The sequence below is a fragment of the Empidonax traillii genome, unplaced genomic scaffold (assembly GCF_003031625.1).
Source record: "Empidonax traillii isolate 1590-97213 ecotype Southwest subspecies unplaced genomic scaffold, ASM303162v1 scaffold157:size2224338, whole genome shotgun sequence".
In the NCBI taxonomy this organism is placed as follows: Eukaryota; Metazoa; Chordata; class Aves; order Passeriformes; family Tyrannidae; genus Empidonax; species Empidonax traillii.
Genome location: NW_020955350.1, coordinates 651,088 through 673,128, shown reverse-complemented (window position 1 = coordinate 673,128; position 22,041 = coordinate 651,088). Strand labels below are relative to the sequence as shown.

Here is a 22,041-nt window from a genome sequence, read left to right as displayed (position 1 = left end):
CAATCACTGGTTCTGAAATATGAATGCCTAGATTTACAGGAAGAGGGGCTGAAGATAGAATCATGGAACCACAGAATTGGTGTTGTTGGAAAAGACCTCTAAGATCATTGATTCCAACCATTAATTCAATTCAGAAGGTCAGTACCCAAAAGAACAACTGGCCTTACTACTAAAGACTGAGACAAAGAGCCATTTCCTCATCCTTTGTCACTACGCTTCCTCCCACATCCAATAAAGGCTAGAGATTCTCCTTAGCCCTCCTTTTTTGCTGATGTATTTACAGGAACATTTTTTATTGTCTTTTACAACAGTACCCAGATTAAGATCTACGTGGGTTTGGCCCTTGGAATTTTCTCGCTGCATATCTCAAAACATGCTGGTAGTCCTCCTGAGTTGACTGCCACTTCTCCCAAAGGCCATAAACTCTCCGGTTTTTCCTGAGTTCCAGGCAAAGCTCCCCATTCAGTCAGGCTGGTCTTCATCCCCACCACCTCATCTTTCAGCACATGGCGACGGCTGCTCCTTGAACACTGTCCAGCCTTCCTGGACTCCTCTGCCCTCCAGTCCCATGGGACTCTCTGAACCAGTCTCCCAGAAAGGCAAAAGTCTACGTCCCTGGAAGCCCAAGGTATCAGTTTTGCTGACTCCCCTCCTTCTCCAAAAGTCAAAAACTCATTTCGTGATCGCTGTGCCCAGGACGGCCTCCAGCCATCACACCACCGACCAGTTCCCAAACAAAAGGTCTGTGAGGTGCCTTCCCAAGTTGGCTCCATCAACAGCTGTGTCACGATGTTATCTTCCACACAACTCCAGGAACTTCCTAGATGACTTGAAAGATGAACTCTGCTCAGGAGAGGACAGACATTCCCAAGATTCGCCTGGACTGTTCTGTAAAACCTTCCCTGAGAGAAATCCCCAGCTACTCTATCGTAGTTCTTGGCCAGTTTCACCACTAGGAAATTGTTGCCCGTACTGGAGCACATGCCACTGTGGTCCTGGGATACTGTGAGTTCAGGTATCATTACATGCTTTGGGAGACTAACAGAAAACTGAAATCTGGTTTTTTAGCTAAATTTAGTTTTAAGATGGTCATTACTCTAACCCTGCCAAAGTAATTTCAGGAGAGCAATGGTCACAGAGGAAACAGCCAAGTGGGAAAAATGCAGGAGAGAATGTTCAGAGCTAGAGGGTAACTCCAGTTTGTCACTGGTGTGTGATTTGCAGGACAGCTGTCATCACTAACTATCTGGTACATGAAGAAACACACACATATACCTAATGTTGCAAAAATAACTGACAAGGCAGCTTTAATAGGAAACCACTATTACCAACTCTAGCCGGCCAAAGCTCCCTTGGGGATGTCAAGTGGGGCTTGAAAATTCGTCTGAGGTTTGCTTGGTATTTAAAATACATTTTTAATTCTTGCTGATACATCAAGCCTTTTTGCTTTGCTGACATGCCACAGTTTCAAGCTTTTCTCTGTGGCTAGGAACATATAATAAAAATGAGAGCTCAGCTTTCATAAAGCCTCTTTATTTCAGAAGACGTAGTAGAAGAAATATCCCTAAAATAAAAGCATTCAAGCTATGAGGTTTGCACCTACGGTCAGGATGTGAGCTGACACTTCTCAAGAGGCATCACTTTCCCAGATCCGATAGGGTTTCTATTACAAGACCTGACAAGATCACAGCCCAGGGACTTATGGCAACTCCTTCAATTAATCTACTATCTACGACAAAAAAAACCCAGCAAATATTGAAGGACGAGTGTTAATAGAAACTATGAATACTTAACAGAGCCACACAAGGAATACAAATAAAGAATCTTCTGCTTGGCAGTTACCTATGCTGAGCTTTAAATTAGCCACACGGGACAAATGGATTTAGTGCTGTGTCATGTTATTCAGATTACTAAAACCCACACAATTAGGGACATCAATCTACAGACCCAAACCCTACAAATATCAGCAAATTACATGCTATAAGCTATGCAATATTGAAAGCTAATGCTCTTTATCTGGTTCTAACTCTCAGTGTTTCATATTTTTTAAGTAATTACAGCATTTAACTACTCACAGAAAGTTCTGAGAAATGAACTTTCTTCTAGAACAAAAACTTTTGAGAAATAAAGTTAATTTCCAAAGTTAGTATAACCAGATTGCATGCTACAGGTTATCTACCTGGGGCTAGGATGGGAAACTAAGATTTCAGATTTAAGAACTATACCTGGAATACATAATTTAATAAAATTAAGAACTTCCGGGTACCAGTAAATAGACTTTTTAGATCTCTTAACAAACATATCACATATCCAAAGAGAAAGTATTTTTGGCACAGTAGACATACAATCTCATGAACCAACTGACTTGATCAATGGAAGTTTCTTTCCTGCCGTGGGCTAATAAATCATCCCAGCCAGCAAGTGCCAGGCATTTACAGGATGAACTGGCTGAGGATAATACGAACTTCACAAAGCTGCTATTACTTCTGCACCTACAAGAAAGTGGATACTGCAAGAAGACAAATACGTGTGAATATTACCAAGTGACTACACCTAATTCCAGCCTTGGTGTTAGAAATGTACTTGCCTTGAAGTCTCTGGGAAATTTTACAAATTATTTCTCTCAGTTTTATTCCTAAGGTAGAGATAAATGTTTGTCTTTTCATTGAGATCTCTTCTGTAGTTTGTACTGGCCTAAACATCTTATATACACTGGTATAAAAAAATTTAGGTAATCCAGTTGGGTAACACTGCAAAAAGAAAATTAGAAACTGTATTTCAACACATGGTCATATGTTAATATTCACATAACCCATTTTAGAAGTATACCAAATGGGATTGCATTGGATATCATACCAGCAGTTTCATACCAAAATTTCTGGATTTTTAAATAACATGTCCTCATAGGCTTTTTTATTTCCTAAGCCATATGGAAAACAGTCAGGCACAATTAACTATTCGTCAGAAAACAATCCATTAATTAACACCATTCTGTGTGAATGGGTTGAAAATCACGTTCTTTGCTTGCCAAAAAGCTTTCATTCCTGCCTCATGCCTGTGCTCTGAACTAAACATAGCTACAGATACACGGCTTGACACGACTGACCAAGGCAAGAGAGAGCAACTGCTGCCGTGGTTTTTCAGAACCAGCAGCCAGCGAGGTTTTCTAAAGATAGGCAGGGGGTCAGCAAGGCTTCACCTCTGCATCTCCTAAAATTCCCTACTGACAGATCCTTGATTAAACTGGGCAGAAATAGACGAAATCCCAATTAAGACATTTAAATTTGTGGCAGAACTTGAAAGAGAAAAGAAAGGAAAGTGGAGAGGGGGAGAGAGCAAGTTACAGCATTTTTTAGGCTTAACCTTAGAAATGTAGGATCTGACTTCAATTATATTTATATCCTTTCAATTCTACTGACGTCAATAGATTTACTCCTAAATTATGCCAGATGGAAATCAGGCTAGCTATTACCACATTTCCATGCATACAACTAGCATCCTTTTAAAAGCACTGTTTATTCAAAAGCACATCCTCAGACAGCAGGGATGCTCGGACAACCCAGCTATCAGAGGAAGGGGCAGTCAAGTGATGGGGAATGCTGAGGCAGAGCTGCAGAGTGATAGAAGGAGTAGAGAAAGAAGCAAAGTTCACTTGCTGCCTGCTCATGCACATACCTTCACTGCTGCTGAATCCTGGGCACTAGGCTGACAACGTCTGGGGCTCACACAAGGCAACATGGTAGATATTTGCTTCCCTTGTAGAAATGCAGTCTGAGATCTGTGTTACTTCTGAGACTGGTATTCTTACACTGCATTTCTTAGCAGAGTGGCCTGTAATGCTATTTTTCCCAAAACTGCGAACCACTTTTCATGTCCACACAGGGCTACAGGTGTGTACCCACTATCAGTTAGTGTTTGTCTCCTTGTCACTGTTTTCCAGAATTGTTCACTCACTTGGATGTGATCCCATTCCTTCTGCTTGTGTTTGCAAATATCCAAGCAGCTGTTTTAAGTTATTGAAGGGGCTAGAAAATGAAGTCCTACTTGATGTGTCCAGGCTAATGGCAACTGATGATGTTTGTGACCTTTGATGAGTGCAAACAGCCGCTCTATCCAATCTGAAGGCCAAGAAGACAGAGAAGCTGAAGTTCCTCTCTTTGAGAACGCCTTGCAGCTGTGAAGAATTAATCTTACAGAGTTATGAAAGGTACTGTCCCACACTTCCTTTCTCCCAGGCTCTAATTCATCTTTCTGCACTCATCCATTTGGCTTATGTCCCACAAGAACAAAAATCACAGCAGAGACACATCATCTGATATGTGGTTCCATGTTTCCTCTTTTCTCTCCTTGCCTACTCAGATGTTTATAGTTTGGAGCAGAGTCTATTGGTACTGTTTATGCTGTAATCTCACACCATGGCATTCCAGGTTTGGTTATTCCCTAGCCACTCTTATACTAACGTAATTATTATGTTATTAACCACAACATTCAACCCTGCAATCAGTGCTGCTCCCTTCCTTGTTTTAAACTCTTGCAACAGCAAAGAATCCAGCAGCAAGTCAGCTTATCCTCAATAGCCAGCTTTCCCAAAACCCACAAATACAGGGAGCATCCAGACAAAACCATCATGTAAAAGCTTCTCACACTATCCCATGCAGCTGTGCAACCTCTCTCCACACTTCTCTTTGCAATACTTCCAGCTTCTTCCATTTCTTCCAGTTGCCTTTGCCTTGTAAACACCTGCCTGCAGTTTTGGCAAAGCAGATTCAAACCTCTGTTTTGAAATTTTAGGTGAGAGAATGTTAATGTATTCTTTAATCCTGAGATTCAGAAATCCAAAGAACATATCAATAATAAGCATTTTTTAAGTGGAATGAATATATGTGCATTGTGTGTTCAAACATGAAGTTTTAACACATTCCCCAACCTGAAGAGACCAGTGGTAAATCTCCCAGGGTGAAAGAAGCCAGAGACAACACCTAAAACGCTTCTTTTCATAATAATGTACAAGCTTTTTATTTTACAAACAAATAGGTATGCTTCTATTCCCATAGCAGGTTTCTCCTCAAAGTGAACCTTTAAGAGCCATTTCCATAAACATCACTGGCATTTCCAGCACGAAGTACAAAAAAGCAGCTATAGCCACACTACACATCAGCAGCTACTCTGGCCAATGTCTGCAACTATTTTCAGCACAAGATCAACAAATGAATGTTTGCACAGCAGCATTTGCTCAGCAGAAATGTATAAACAAAAGGAACTCCAACAATAACACGATGTGTTCACACAGTTTCGGGAATCTTCGCTGTGGGTTAACAGTCGTCAGTGATTAAAACGCAGGTGCTTCCTTCCAGAAGGGTTACTGTTACTGTAAGAGCACCTGAAACGCAGGGAATCCAAATAACATCCCAGGAAAACCTTTGGTAAGTCCATTTGTCTTCAACAGCAGCGTCACCACATTGGGAGCAGAAGGTCCAAACCCCCACACAGTCCTTCAGACTTACACCAAAAGAAACATCCACTTTGGCTCCAGACTCCCTTTTTGTACCCTGACTGTTGAACAGGCACTCTGTACAAGCCAATACACCCTTCTAAAGGAGGGAGCAGAAATCCCTGTGCTTAAAAAAAGTATTCCAGGGTATCCACCTAGGTCTCCAAGATGGTCCTCAACTATCCCGCAGTTGGAGCTGGTGAGAACGGCTGTGCTTTTGCTGAAGTTGCTGGAGCTGCTGACAAGACGGCTCCCTGTTTGTAACAGTGTGACTGACATCTAAGAACTACCGTCTTTTAGCAATGACTCTTCTGATTCCCATCACCAAAAAGTTTAACTTCTATCGCTTGTTATACCTGTGACTCCACTGCTCTTGTCTGACTTTTCTGAAAAAAAGCTATTAGAAGAGAACAATACTTTGTGACACTATTAGATCAAAAAAAAAAAAAAAGTGATTTCATGGAACATTTCAGCAAGCACAGCTCTAAAATCAACTGCAGAGCCTTCCATGGATACCACTGAGTGGTTACTACTAAGGATGGTGTACCACACATCTGTTGAAATTTCATGACTTCTGTGTGCCATGCTAGTGTTGGAAAAAATCCAGTATAATTCCAACAGGCTCTTCTCCATGAGGTCAGGTGAGGCACAACAGTACCTAATTTCTCTAATCCCTTGTATGTCTGACAGTAAGTCCTCAATGCCTCATGTGAGCGTGAGGTTACGTCACTACTTTCATGACCACTCTCTCCAGACCAGAGAAATGTTTCATATTTGGGGAGCTCTACCAGGAACAGTGCAAGGATGGGGCAGGTTTTTATACCTCTAAAGAACTTTGCTCTTCTAGCAGATTCTTGTTTGGATGCTCCTACCCACTGATCCCCCTTCTCACCCTGACCCTTTCATCTGTTTCCTATCTTTCATCCAAAGTCTAACGTGAACACCAAAGATTGCATCTCTCTGTACTTTGGGTTTTTTTCCATTTGATTTCACTGGATTTTCTATTTGAAGCAGTAACGGTCTTTCAGCCTTATTGATCAGTTTTCATTGCACAAAGAGGAAGACACAAAATCGTGTGTGATCTGTAGAAATCAAATTTATTCTGTCTCTATTTTTCTGTCCCCTGCAACTGGTTGTTTAGGGCTTACCCTAAAATGTTTTCTTATGTAATAATTGACCAACTCTTCTTTCCTTTCCTAATACTTTAAATGAGGAAAACAGTCAGGAGAAGGATGTTGTGCATGCTGGGACTGTGGTCTATCTCTCCATGACGATCATTAGCAAAACTGTCTCTCCCGAGATTTACAATTGTAAAATGAGGTCAAAAATCTGGTCCTTCAAGAGAAATGTTACTTTTTAATTCTCAGAAACAGTGATGCTGGCTGTTTATAGTAATTCAACAACTGGTCTTAGGAGTTTTACTTGTGAAGAAAGGAGAATTTTTCTAAAGTATTGCTAAATAAGGTATCTACTAATACAAAAAAAAAAAAATAATCAATGCTCCCAAATTCCTCGCAATGCCATGATAGTCAAGAGATTGTAAGCTCTGACAAGGTTACATCTAAAGTCATTCAAAGGCTGTTACCTGAAGTAGGTTCCCTTTAGGTAGTAGAATCATTGTCTTACTGTTTAAACATTCAGGCTTTCCTCTCTATTTCACAGTTCATAAAGCACCTTTATGGTGTTGAGGGTGGTTTTTTTTTCCAAACAGAGAGAAGGCAGTTTGTTTTTCCAGCGTTGATTAAATCCTACATCCCACAAGCAATGAACCTGTGACACTGTTCTACTGTTTTTAATTGTCTCCTTCTATTAAGATGCCAGCACTGTACGTCTTTCCTGCAGCCCCCCAGCACAGCTTTGCTCTGTGCCTGGCACAAGCTCTGCCGGGTCTGAGGTTAATGTGTACACAGTACAACTCATTACCCGCGCATTGCTATCTGAGCCAAAAATCAACATGATTGATCCAACAATATGTTTGGGCTTGGGACTAAGATTTAAATGAGATCTCACCAAAAGCAAAGGTCAGCAACTTGGCACAAATTTCGCTGTGAACAGAGAAAGCTTTTCTTCCAAACTATTCATCAGGGAAGGTACAAATGACAACTAATACGGGCCTCATTAAAAATGAGTGGAGGAAATCCCTTGGAGAGGGTAAGGAGGCTCCCTCGCTATCAATTTTTTTTTTCAGTCCTTTCCTAAAGCTTTTATTTACGTTACAGTAAAGACAATGTGGAGCTTAGAGGTAGCTGTGGGGTTTGGGGTTTAGGAGACTCATTAGACTAATTATCATGATGTGCACTATCAATTACTGTCCATTTAAGCAGAGGGAATAATTCTGCAGGCAGAAATAAATCTTCAGAACTGAAGAATCTGGGAGAAGGAAATAAATGGATTTTTGTTTTTTAATCAGCACTATTATTTCTTTTAGTTGAAACTTCATTGTCAAAACATTTCCCATCTTAAAATAATTAAAATAAAACAATCATTAGTTTAAGAGTGGGAGAGAGGAGAGGAATGATACATGAAACCTTTTCAATTGTGGATTTGTTTCAAGTACAGTTATTACATGGATTTTACTCATAACTCAGGTACTTCTGCCACAGTCAGGCCCTGAAATCAGAACTTCAAAATATGCTATTTTACATATGGTATCAGCATGTTCTTTCTTCCCCAGTAACCAAGGGTGTTGAAAATGCTATTGATACAACAATTAGACTGCAAGAGAAATACCTCCCTGCAGTCTACAGAGTTGCTGTAGTTTGCAATATAATTGTCTAATCACACATTTTTGTAAGGGATGTCGTGATATTACGGGTATAATTTTATTTTTACAGGATTTGATAATAAGGTAAAATGCTGGCATTAAAGCCTTAGGAACTTATTACATAAACAGAGGTTGAGCCTAAAAATTGAACTGGAATTGCAGAGTTTGCATTGAGCGAATGTCTTGCCATGTTGAAAATCATAACACATATAACTTTTCCTTCATTATTTTTTTAAGCTCTCTTATCCTTCCAAAGGTCAACCCTTCTTTCCAACAGAGAACATGACTTCTCCTCAAGATATATTTAGAAAATCTGGGGTTTTTTTTCTGTTAACAGTTGTTTAGCAAAACAGCATACAAGGCATATACTGCTTCTACTTGTGCCAGCAGTGACACTCTGCTCTTCTGCAACACCCCTCAAACATTAACCAGCTCATCTGTCCTAGAAGCACTTGTGGGTAGACAGCACACCTGATTGCAAGCTGAGTGGGTGAGCAGGATGGGGCAATACTATGCAAAAAGACAGGGAAAAAAAACCCAAATGTTTCCCTCTAAATTAGAATATTTTTACTAAGAATAGTGCCATTTTTGGCACAAGTTTTCCCTGGGGAACAGCTGAGGGACCTGGGGAAAGAATGGCTGCAGAACAGAGAGAAGAGGCTTTTTTATGGCCTATTCTACTGCTTTCTGATCTATTTATTCATGCCATTAATCAAAAAGCTGAAATGGGAGTATTGTTGGGCTAGAAAAAAAAACAAAACGATGACTGGGGTGAGAGGAATTCATATTGGGCAAAGCCTGAAGGTCAACACACCCCTAACAGGCCCCTCCATTCCCCTGAACATGATTTTTAATTTCAGGAGACAAAACCAGCAAATGAGATCAAGGTAACTTTGAACAGAGAAAATGCAGCTTGGTGGGAACTTAATGTTTGGGAAATGTAGAATTTTCTAAGATAGACAATCCCTTTCCTTTCAAGCTTCTTACATGCAGCCTGTAATCAGACATGCAGACAGATGAGCAAACAGACAGAGTGCAAGGGCACAGCTCTTGCAAAACTGTTTCCCAGCACCCCTCACATTGCACCGATATGTACTCAGGGCACATCAGCCCTGGAGATGTAAGAGTAACTCTCCTTGTTTCATACAAGTGACATGGGATGAAGGGTGTCCACAGGGCTGCTCGGGTCAGTGCAGTCAGTGGGTTCAAGGCTCAGGGCTTTCCTCTCACTCAGACTGCATTTGCCTTGCTCTTTGTTTCAGCTGACTTTGCCCCCAAAGTATGGCCTTTATAGAAGACTCCTCACCCTGGACAACCCCTCCACAGCATCTCCAAATGCCAAGACGAGCTCTACACCTTCCTCAACCTCATGCTGGTCTGCATTTTCCCACCCTGCATCCCACAGCTGGGCAAGAACAGACACTCCCCTTTCCTGACCCACCACTGCTAACACTCTACTTGCATCAGAGAGAGGAGGCAGAAACACACTGGGGCAGAAGCAGACCACTTGTTCTGGTACTTAAGTGCTTAAAATAATTTGGAAGGGCATGCTCTGCTCCCTGCTGACAGCAGGGCTCGATTTGGGTTCAGTAGAGGTCTCTGCTTCCTTATGCAACATGTGGTTTATTAAGGGGATCATGTTGCATTTAAATCACATTTGAAAACCAAGGAGCATCACTGTCTCCAATTTCTTCACTGTCTTTCTTGCAATATTTTCTGTCAGAGACTGAGAGAAAAAAGGAAGCCTTTTCCTGGCTCTGAAGGAAGGGGATCAAAGCCTTCCTTCACATCATACCTATATCTTTGCTGCTTTTTTTTCCAACTGAACTTTACTGCAAATATCTTCAAACAGACTTTCAAACCTGTGAAGCCCCAAAAGGTGAGCTGATCCAACATGTGAGGGAGGGCAGATGGACCCTTCCGGACAAATCCAATTGCAGCTGCCATGTTGGAGAGGCCAAACATCCTGAAAATTTAGCAAGATCTAGGAATAAAATTCCTCATCTACCAAAATCTGGGAAGCACCTTATCCAGCAAAATCCATCCCAGCCAAACAGCAGCTCCAGTTTGGGTTATCCAGAAGAAAGAGCTAAGTATTCATGCCATGGCAGCCACACTGTTAAAACAGCCAGTGCTCAGGGACACACCAGGATGGGCTCTGGACCACATTGGGACGTGGTCCCACCACCTTATCATGCTGGAGAAACCGAGACAAACAGCTCCCACATCCCAAGGAGGCTCTGAACTCCCCATTTCCTTCTGGCATCTGCTCCTCCATCCAAGCTACAGCCTATCATTTCCCCTCTCAAACCCTGCCCTGGGTTTGCTGACCAGAGATCTGCAGAGGTCCCTCTCACAGCACAGCCACGGGCCACCACGTGTCCCACCTGTGGCTCATGTCCCCCTGCCTGCACAGGCACAGCTGCCAGAGCAGGAGCCACATCTCTGGGCTCAGAATTCCTCCTGATGCAGGAAGGGAGAAGTTAAATAAAGCTTCAGGGCGGGATCACTATGAAAAGGAACTTTCTCATCATTCCTGGGGTTCACAGGAACAGTGATAGCAATACACTGTTTTTTATGGAAAAAGTTAAAAGTCGGCTATAAGAATGGTTAGATCACAACTGAGGCAGAGGGAGTTTGGGAAGGGTATGACTACCTCTGCTGGGATCCAACCAGAACTAATGCAGCCCTCATTGGAAGGGCAAGAGGATAGGGCCTAGTTTAAAATGCAGCTCAATTTTGCAAGAATAATCTCACACCTGAAGGCTACCACAGGCACAAGAGTGCTCATTTGCTATATAACTGTGCTCCATAATTATCTAATAGAGGGGTTTTCCTTCACTATAACAGCCAACGGTAGTGCAGAAATACAAACTTCTGAGTTTAGGTCCTTCATGCATTTACCATCATTTTCCTATAATTCTTCATTATTTACTTATTGTTCTTTCCAATCCCCTTGCAGCACGTTTACCTGACTCAATTTTATGATTTCCTTGTCACTCACTGGCATGGCAAAAAAATAGTATGTGTATCATAGACAAAGACTGGCAAAGCCTTTAAAACAGTGCAGTGCATGAAAAGGCTGCCTTCAGCCTGAGTTTTCCTTAATGCAGCCATTTACTGAGCACACCTAAAGCAAGAAGAGAACGATGTCACTGCTGATAAAAGTGGCCTGTGGAGGAACCTTGCTGAAGCTGGAAAAGGAAATTACTCTTCATGCTATTTCAGGTTTACGTCTTTCCTAAGAACAGGCTGATCGTTATCCCAGATAATGAGACTGTTAATGTAATTAGAGCTCTGTTCTGGTGTTTTACAAAGCAAACAAGTATGTTCTGGTATTAATAGGCAGCAAGGTTAAGTGACATAGGAAAAAAGCGGGATTCTTCACTTGGATGTAGGTGCTCCACAGCAATTCATTGGCTGCTATTTAAAAGTGCAATTTCTAATTTAGAACACAAAGAAGGTTTTCCAGTTTGAAGTATGTATAATCTCCAAAAGGTCAGATTAATTTTAAGATTATGACCAGATATATATTATCAATATGAGAAATTGCATCCCTCTCCAACTACTGAAAACAGGAGGCCAGGGCCAAATTGCCTTGCTCTTCTTCCTGGGTATTACAGATGGGTAATATTTCCAAACCTGCCCAGATCACTAGTAAAGAAAAGAGGGATTTATAGAAAAGAGGGGAAAAAAAAATCCCTGTAGAGACTAAACATTTCATAGAAGACCACACTACAGGAATGTGTAATTTACTTGCAAATAAGTTAGGCACTTCAGTAGTAAGTTTTTCACCACATATCCATGTTTCTACTTATCTGGGTAAATAATATACTGATTTGTACTGGGTTGAAAACAGTACGACCCAAAGCTCGCTGCAGTCTCAGCCTAAACATGCACAGGTATTTTCCAGGCCCAGAAAAAAGACCTGGGGATTAGTATAACTTGGATATTATTCCTGAAAATGCCGCTGCTTCAAATTGTGCAGCCGGACAAGGCAGCCACCCCAGAGGAGTTGTTACACACTGCCTAATGAAGCAGCAGTTTCCCAATCCCCTTCTCCTGGCCACAGGTTCTCACTACTTGTCTTGCACTGGGATCTGCCTTTGTCCTAAAACCTGCAGAAAGCTAATGGTGTCCCTCCAAAAGTAAGGAGTTTTCTACCAGCACTGCCACCCCCACGATGGAAGAGCCAGCAGTGCTAAGGGCAACCAGCTACAACCACAGACATGGCTGTGCCATCTTTTTTAAAATGCTGCCTAGCAGATGCTGTGCTTCAAGGGAAGGTGCCTAAAGTCAGATATAAATAAATAAAACCAGATAAAATCAAATTCATAATGTTAAATAATGGCAAAATATTTTAACTATGTGATGGATGGGCTGGTAGTTTTCTCATGCAAAGACACTTTAAGCTCACTTTTACAATTTGGAAATTATAAAAACTTTAAAACTGAAGATCTTCACTTCTTTGAAAATTCATTTGTCTGTGACGAGAATAACAATGCAGTTCTGTTGCTGTCTACTTATTTTGCTAACCAGTGAACATGCTTTCAAAGGAAATGGTAAAACAGAAACATTTTCATTTCACACTGGGGAGAAAAAACAACCTCAAATACACTTCCATGTCATTTGCCTAAATCTTGTTTGGACAGCCTGCACGTCTCACAATATTTCTGTTATCACTAACTCCTCTGAATTAGAGCGAGAGCAGGAAGATAAATATAATACTGCAACATACAGCTCGATACTGGAGAAGATCACTCCGCTGTGATTGCCTCGCACTTCGGTGCGAACACAATGATATGGTTATCTAAGGTTTGAGGAGACGGAACAGCCTGTAATATATTAACACACTTTTCATTTTGGAGATAGTGTCAGGAGCTGAAAAACAACTCCAGTTCACCGTGCTGCTTTGGTTATTTCCCCTCCAATATCAGGTCTTTTCTTACCTCTGAAACCCACACCAGATTTGAGGAAGCAGCAACACACTTGCCCTGCCCAGGCAGAGCAACGTGAACAGAAACCAAGTGCTGGGGTTTAAGATCTAATGAGAAAAGCCTGTAAGAGCCTTTTTTCTTTAGCTTCAAAAATTAACATTCTAAAAGACAACTTGCAGCATCTCCTATTTGTAAGTTTCTCAAAGGAGCTTTGAGATAATTTTTAAAAGTCCACTGCCTGTAAGACATTTGACATCCAGAGAAGAAAACAGTCTCTGGCTGCAGAAGTGCTTTCTTCTTCTTCCAGGCCTACATTTGAAGTGTCACTGGTGCAGAGAGGACAGGGAGAGATGCACAGCTCAGTGTTTCATTTACTTTGAGGGTTTTTTTTCACTGACCCAGCTTGAAGCTGGCGCCTGGCTACAGCTTCAGCTGCCCCTGAATGCTTTTGGTTGTGTGGCTGACTGCTGAATTGGCAAAAGCTACCTTTGCAAAACCCCTTCTGCCAGAACACCTTTTTGTGTTTGCACTAAAGAGGCAAAAATTTAGATAAGGCTTTTGCCAATGATATCTTGGTCTACTGGAGCAGACGTTAGAGAGTGATAAAATAAACTACCATTTCCTCAGTGTTTTAGTTCTCCTCAGAATTTGCTCCTCAAGGAGCTCTCCTGAAGGTACTCAGTGGTAGGTGGATAAGCATAAGGAGAAGAGCAGCAATTCCTGTTTCAGCTCCTCTATTAAGTCATGAGATGTACAGAAGTATTAAAAAATAGGGGGAAAGAAAGCTGAAGACATTTCTACAAGGACTGAAAGCATTTCTGGAAAGAAGAGGAACAATTAACACACACATGGAAATGCTCCTCAGTTTGGATGACCTTACTAACTTCCTTTTTTTCATTTAGGTGCTAAAAGTATCTTTATAGAGAGCACTAAAAAAAATCCAGGACCTGGAAATATTAAAACCCACATGTTACTGTTCCCTCATGCTTTGTATGATTGTTTATTGCACAGGTCTTGCTGAAATGAAAAGACAACTACAGGAAATACAAGGTGATGAGGAGTGCACACACTTCATTACAAACCAGTATGTGATATTTCTCTTAGCTACAGAGAAGACTGAGGGCGCTGGTGACTAATACAACTCCCTAATCCTTGGTCAGCTTTAGAAACCCTCCTCAAAAAGTCAAGGTCAGGACAAGGTTACTTCCTTAATAAAAAGAGGGAATATGGCATCTCTAATGATTGCTTCTGGCTGTTTTTCTCCTTATCTATAAGAAGGCCACAGTGAGCGTTTACTTTCTTAAAGTGATGCAGAGCTCTTTGCTTTACCTGCAGACGGACCCTCGCTGCCCACCCCAGGGCACAGCCAGGGACCTGAAAGCAGATCTGCAAGATGGATATTTCAGGCTGAAGACCACAAATTTAGGGCTGTCTTCACAGGGAAGTTCAGTTAAGGTGGTAGAATCCCATTAGCACGCAGTTGCTTAGTACCTTAGATAACCTACTACTTATTTTAACATTACCCACTGAGGGAGGCTTCCCTAATGAATCTATTTTTGTAGTATCATGAAGGTTGAAGTTTAGAGCTAAGTTTAGAGCAGAGTCATATAAAAAGTGTCAAACTAGGAAATAGCTTAATGAAAGCAGAGAGTAATCACAGCAAATTACAGTGAAATATCTAAGGGATTACATTTTGCATTCCCCAAACAAGCAGAGGAACAGTCACTCCATTTTGCTGAGAATTCACTGTAAGGATATGCTATGTCAGTAACATAATATGATGCCATAATAGCTGTCTTAAAAGTTGCAGTCTAAGATGCTTTTTTGACTCTGTGGGAGGCCCATGCTGGAGCAGGCTCGTGGCAGGACCAGTGGACCCCATGGAGAGAGGAGCTCACCCTGGGGCAGATTTGCTGGCAGGATTTGAGGCCCTGCAGGGGATCCACACTGGAGCAGTTTGTGAAGAACTGCAGCCCATGGGAAGGACTCATGTTGGAGAAGATCATGGAGGACTGTCTCCTTGGGGAGGGAGGAGTGGCTGAGGTCACTTGGTCAGTTCAGCCTGGAGAAGAGGAAGATGAGGGGAGACCTCATTGCAGTTACAACTTCCTCATGAGGGGAAGAGGAGGGGCAGGCACTGATCTCTTCTCTGTGGTGACCAGTGACACGATAGAGGGAATGGCCTGAAGTTGTGTCAGGAGAAGTTTAAGTTGGATATCAGAAAAAGCATCTTTACCCAAAGGGTGGTTGGGTTCTAGAACAGGCTCCCCAGCGAAGTGGTCCCAGCACCAAGCCTGACAGAGTTCAAGAAGTCCCTGGATGATACTCTCAGGCACATGGTGTGACTTAGGGATGGTCCTAAGCAGGGCCAAGAGCTGGACTCTATGATCCTTAAAAGTTCTTTCCAACTCAGCATATTCTGTGATTCTGTGACCCCATGCTGGAGCAGAGGGTGAGTGTGAGGGGTCCTGCCCCTGAGGAGGAAGGAGATGAAATGACCACAACCCCCATTCCCACCCTGCAGTGCCACAGAGAGGGAAGAAAGGTAGAGAAAATCGCACGTGAAGTTGAGTCTGGCAAACACCTTCCCCCCTGGGCAGGGGGGAGGCATATTTTTAAGTTTTGGTTTTATTTTCTCATCACCCTTTTCTGGCTTGTTTGGTAATAAATTTGATTAATTTTTCCCCAAGTCAAGTCTGTTTTGCCCAGGACGGTAATGGGTGAGTGATTTCTCCCTGACCCTATTTCAACTCATAAGCCTTTCTTTTATTTTCTCTCTCCTATTCAGCTGAAGAGAGGGAATGGTAGAGCAGCTTTGGTGGGCTCCTGGTGTCCCACCAGGGTCAACCGACCACACTGGTATTCATGGTGTGCTCCCATAAATCACTGCAGAATTTAATCCCTCCCTGCTGACAAACCCAGGTTTCACACAAGGAGCATCCACGGTCAGCACCTCCTCTAGCTGCCTTGAACACCTCCTCTGAAACAGTATATAAAGAGTTTTCATATACACAATATATGCACCTTCTTCTCCTACCCTGCAGGTTATCACTCTTTCAATCCAGGCTTCACAGCCCACAGTCCAGTAACAAAAGAAAAGGAATTTCACATTGCTTTTAACCATATGTAGGAATTTTCTCTACTTTTCAACAGGTCTCCAACATTAGAGGAAGGTGGGAACTTCTGACCTCACTCTATTACTACTGCACAGTTCTGGAGGGCTTTTAGTGAGAAAAACATGTTGGATTTTTAGTAACAATGTCACTGCAAATCTCTCAAGGCTAATTCTTGGTGACAGCCACTGTAAATACACTGGAACATACACAGAGCCACAGCATGACCCCAATAAAGGCAAACCAAGTTTCACCATTAAATTTAATCAAGACCTTGAAATGGTCTATAATGAGTAACATGAAATAAGATTTCAGTCAATAAAAGAAAAAAAAAAGGAGAAAAAAAGCATGTGAATGGGATATTGTGTATTAACAGTAAGAAGAGGAAACTCATAAACCAGAAGCATGCCATGTGTCCATTTAAGATGATCTGTTAATATTATACTTACAAGATCAATATGATCTGCTACAGAGCAGTTAACCTTTCAGAGGAGAGGATTTTGCAACAGAAAAAGCCTCTTATATTCAGCTTTTCGTAAGTTTATAGAAATACAAAAGGTAAAACAAGATGAAAGATTTCATGGCTGTACAGTTTAATACTGTTAAAATTTACTTACCAATTCTTTGGTGCTGTAAAACCAAATTATTTCCCAAAATTTTTACATTTTTTACAGCACAAAGCCACAGAGTTGTGCTGTCGTTCCCACTCGGCAAGCTTGGAGGGAAGGACAGGAAAACATACAAAATCTGCCTGAAAGGTTTTGTGATCTTTGTGCCACTGCAAGTGGTGTAGACTGACCCGTGTTTTGCTAACAATTAATGGTGTGCCTTCTTAAAGGACACTAGATAGAAATATGGCACCTGTGCTTGTGGCTCCATTCTTTTCATCTACAAAATCCAAAACCAAGTTAAAACATACAGTATATTTTTTTCAGGGCAAATGTAGTCAGCTTTCCACATCTGTCCTGGATGCATGGGTTGAAAGGGCAGTGTGTACATAGGGGCCATTTTTCCACACACTCCAGTTGGAGAGGCACAGATGCTCTGAACAGCTGCCCAGGCAGTAGCTGGATGGGAATTATTTCTAGGCACAATTCTAACACTGTTACTGAAGTAAATCCACACTTATCAGTTGGTACAGTGCCTAAAACAAATTCTGAGACTACTGATTTAAAATCAGATCATTTCATGCTGCTGCATTCATCGGGTGGTCTCCCCACAGGCCAACAGATCCCAAACTACTTTTGAACTGAACACCAGGTTCCCCCTGTGGTGTAAAACATTTTGATACTCAAAACTTTGCAAGGTGGGTGAGAGTTGCCATTGCAAGCTCAGCCTTCTACAGTGCTCAGCTCAAATGCAGGATTACAATTAAAGAACAAGCTCCTAGGCTTAATGGGGATGCCACCTCAAGCTCCAGACCACACCCAGCTCCCATGGCCAGGCACAGCAGAGGGGTACACCATGGACCAAGTAAGCGGGTACTTCCCAAGCTGGGAGCAGGAAGGAGACTCATAAGAGCAGGGGAGCTCGAGGTTGGTCAGGTTTTGTGACTCATGTCCCATACCTGAACTTGACATGACACTTTTTTTGCTCTCCTAGGAAAGTCTTTGCTAACTGGTATACAGAAGTAAAGACTTTAGGGACCTTCTGGTTTTCTATTTGTTTGGGTTTTTTAAAGCACAAAAACTGACATGTTAAGAAAAGAAAGGTCTTCAAGGAAAGCTAAATCAAATCCCAGAATCTCATTTAGTCTCTCCACTTCCAGATAAGTCTGAATTCAGGAACAGAGTGCAAGAGATAGTGAGTTTAGAAAAGAAAATAAGAATGTTTTCATTACCTTTTCTGCAAGCCAGCCTAGATGCCTAATCTCTCGACTTCCAGCAATCCCTGTTTTACCCAGTTGGTCTCTGACCTCTGCAATCACCCTGGGGATGAGCTCATTGACACTGGAGTGGATGGCATTGAACCAGGCCTGGGCTGTCGCCGAATCCTTACTCCTGAGCACCACGGTGTGCTTGGCATCAGGTGAATGAACTTCAATAATTCTAGAAAAATGGGGGGGGAAACATTATGTTCATTCATACACTGTTAGGCAGCTAAATTTATTACCACTCTTAGTGATATCAGTGAGTTAAAAAGAATGATACTAGCACTAAAAACTTACCTTTACAACACCTGGATATAGTAGGATCCTGAACTAAAGCCAGGTCTCTACTGGCATTATGATAAAATCCTTGAGAAGGGGATTCGCCAATGCTGATGCAACCCCACATACAGCAGATCAATAGGAGTTTCAAATATGAAGGCAAGAGCAACATTCACTCCCATGGCAGCCACCCAGAAACACATGGCAGGTGACTGAGAAGCCAGGGATAAGTGGCTGCCTTCTTTAGCTGGGCATCGTGGCACAATCAGACTTTTTCACTGTGTTTACTTTACACCTCCAGAGATAAATGAAAACCACTCCTCATCCCAAACAGAGACATTCTCTTAGGAACTGCACTGCGATTTCAGTGACACCACTATGCATTAGCCAGAGGCTACTGCAACTGGCCTTCTCCAGGAGTTACCGCATGCTCAATGCTCCATTTAGATCCTGCAACAGTGGCAGCAAGGAAGTGCTAACCACAATCATATGACTGCTGCTGGCAGGCATCTTTTGCAGATTTTCCTGTGGAAAGAGATGATTTTTTTTCAAAAAAACTATGCCTACTAGACCATCCTGTGGGTTTCCACCCCACCACTGTGGTTTGAAAGGCACAAACCAACACAGTTTTCAGGAAAACGAATCGTGTTCGTTGTGGTTATGGGACATGTGCCAACACCTTTGCTAACAACAACAACAAAAGTGCTTTGACAGGCAGCTACAGCTATTTCAGCTTTGTTCTCAGGGAAGTTATTAGTTATTTAGTAGGGCTTTGTGTGCTCTTTATAGCTTTGTGGGCCATTTTTACTTGAACATTTGTTAAATAACCCACTAAGTAATAGTCTTGTTTATCTTTATGTGGCAATTATAAAACCAAGCTCTGGACATTGCCCATCACTCAATTCTGTATCACATTTGTGTTTTTTTCATTATAAAGGTACAGTGACTTCCCCTGAATGTTACCCTCACAAATTCGAGCTGGGATCTGGGCCTAAGCACATACTTCTGTCCTGAGTATGGCTGCCCAGTCTCTGGGACACACAATGACTCCTTTCTGCAGCAGAAAATTAATTAGTTCAGTGGAATTTATTCAGGTTGAGGTTCAAAACAGTACTGTAATGCAAATATTTGTTATGCAATTACGAAGTCCTCCAATTTGGAGCTTAACTAACAATTAAGAGGTTTTAATTAATTGGTTAAACCAGAGCAGAATCCAGAACAGAGGGTGACTCTATCTGCACAGCTCTCTGGGACTCAGACAAACATGGTTTCATGTTTGTCCATTTTGGGAAGGGGAGGTCTCCATGTAGACACTGTTCTAAAGATAGAAAAGGTCATGATTTTCCAAACTCAGCAGCTGAACTGTTCAGGGTCCTAAATCATTGGATAGCTTAAAAAGTGGGCTGATTTTTCAGAAAGCGCTAAGCCAGCACAGTAATGCATGTTTCCTCAGTAAAGCTGCTGCACCTCAGCATTGTCTGAAGATAAAGGTTCTTATTTAGCTGCTCCAGGATGCTCCAAACATCTAACTTAGGTACCAAAAGTAAAATTCCCTGTCAGATGACTCTGGTCTCATGAATAAGTAAACTAGGTTTATAGATAGGCATGTTCCCAATCACACTCTCACTTTTTCTGAACTGGGAAAAAAAGCCATCTCCCTGATGGTTACGATTTAGCCATTTGTATTCACTGATTATTATGGTCATGCACAGCTCTCACAACCTGGTCTACCCATCAGAAATACTGCTGTCTCATTGCCATCTAAACCTGGAGTTTGAGCTTGTTCTTGTAGGCAGCCATCAATGAAAACAAACTATGCAGGCTTGGATTTTCAAAGTACATTGTGGTAATCAGTGAAATGTTGTTTATTATCTACAGAGCACTTTTTGGCAGGAGATCTTATAGCATTTTACAGATCAGGTCAGTGACAGCATCCCCATTTCACCACCAAAAAAAGCGGAAGAGTGAAGAGCCCAGAAAAGGCCAGGAGCAGCAATCAGGATTTTCAGCACTCTGTCTCCCATTTTAATACTTCTTTTAAAAACAAAAATTATTTGAACATTAGTTGAACATTATCTGAACCAGCACTGTGCTGGTTTTGAAAAATGTTAATGCACCACATGGATGGTGTGAAGCAATGCTCTTTACACAGCCTGTGGTTTCTATATGGGAACTGCTACCTACAAAGTCACTGCACATCAAGCAGTAAACAAAGTGCTGAACACGGACTATAAAGACTCAGAAGAACATGCTGCTCTTTCAGTTGCAAAGGAGCAGCAGCAAACTTGTGTGATTTCTTCATAAGTTAGAGCTGTTGCAGGATTTGGTTTAAATATAAATTATCTAGATCTGAAAGAGCTTCCAAATGGCAACTTGCTTACCTCCAATTTGAAAATTCTTCCTTAAAGCAAGTGGATTAACATACAAACAACTATTTTGGTTCATCGAAGTGTATTTTCCTTCATGGCGACTATTTAAGTATTTGTACAAGAGTTATGTCCCCTACAACAATGACCATTTAGACAGCTGTTAACAATTCTGTTTCAGGGTTCCAAACTATGCATATTCTAATACCTACACGTTCAAATGTGGTATCAAAGTATATATTCTTGTATACATATGCATACACACATACCGAGACATGCTTGAAGAAAAACTCTTAAAATATCAACCTTTGGTGACTTCTCGTGGAGCTGTTTTGAGGAATGGTTGTCAGTCATCAAAGTTTGATGGTGATACACTAACAACCGTGGAAAGTCTACCTTGTTCCCTGAGCTGAGTAACAGGATGCCTGGACATGTTACACTTCTCAAAAGTTAGTTCAAAACAGGAATAAATGCTGCTTTGACAGCTCTGAAACTGGATCTTTTTATTCATGGCACTTTCCCAGCCCCAGAAATATGTCTGCAAGCATCACTCCTGTGCAAGCTGCTAGGTAGGGCACCTTTTATTTGCGCACCTTAAGGATGACAGTCTGAATCCTCAAATGCCTGAGCAGGACACGAGAAAACTTTGGGAAACCAAGCTTGCAGATTTCCACTGAAGACCCAGGACTTCTGTCTCCACAGTCAACTGGAATGGAGATACTAAAAGAAACTTAAAATCTTCCCAGAAACCCATGGGCTCTGACAGCAATCAGATGCTGAAAGTGCTGTGTCCCTATAAACTCTTCCCTTTTCTGCCTTTCAGCCTACGCTGCTTTGATTCACCAGACCATTTGGATGATGCTTTCTGTATAGCAGCTGACTGATGGCATTTCCATACTTTTTGAAAAGCAAAAAATATACCAGTGACCTTAGTAAACTCCAAGACTAAAGCACTTAAAACATTTCCAGCAGTCCAGCCATTGTAGTTTTGATTTGTTCCCTGGCTAAACTGACCACCGCTTACTGACTTCTGTTTATCTGCAGTTCAGTGATAAAGTTCCCTTAATTCCCCACTGAATTGAAATATTTAGGGCAATGCCACAGCTGTGTTTATTCTCACACTCCACCACAGTTATGTAAATACTGCATATGGAGCTGTTTCTGATAAAGCCCATACCAACCCAAAGGAATTATATGTTAGCTCTAGATGACTGCCAAGAT

At 41.7% G+C, this 22,041-nt stretch overlaps 1 protein-coding gene across 1 annotated transcript in view; it reads right to left on the bottom strand.

The window, feature by feature from the left end:
* SNTB1 (syntrophin beta 1) overlaps positions 1-22,041 on the bottom strand; it is a 112,409-nt gene that overhangs the window by 24,250 nt on the left and 66,118 nt on the right. The window contains exon 3 of the mRNA XM_027884920.1: positions 18,146-18,353. Within this exon, the coding sequence (XP_027740721.1) occupies positions 18,146-18,353 (208 nt within the window). The remainder of the gene's footprint in view (positions 1-18,145; positions 18,354-22,041) is intronic.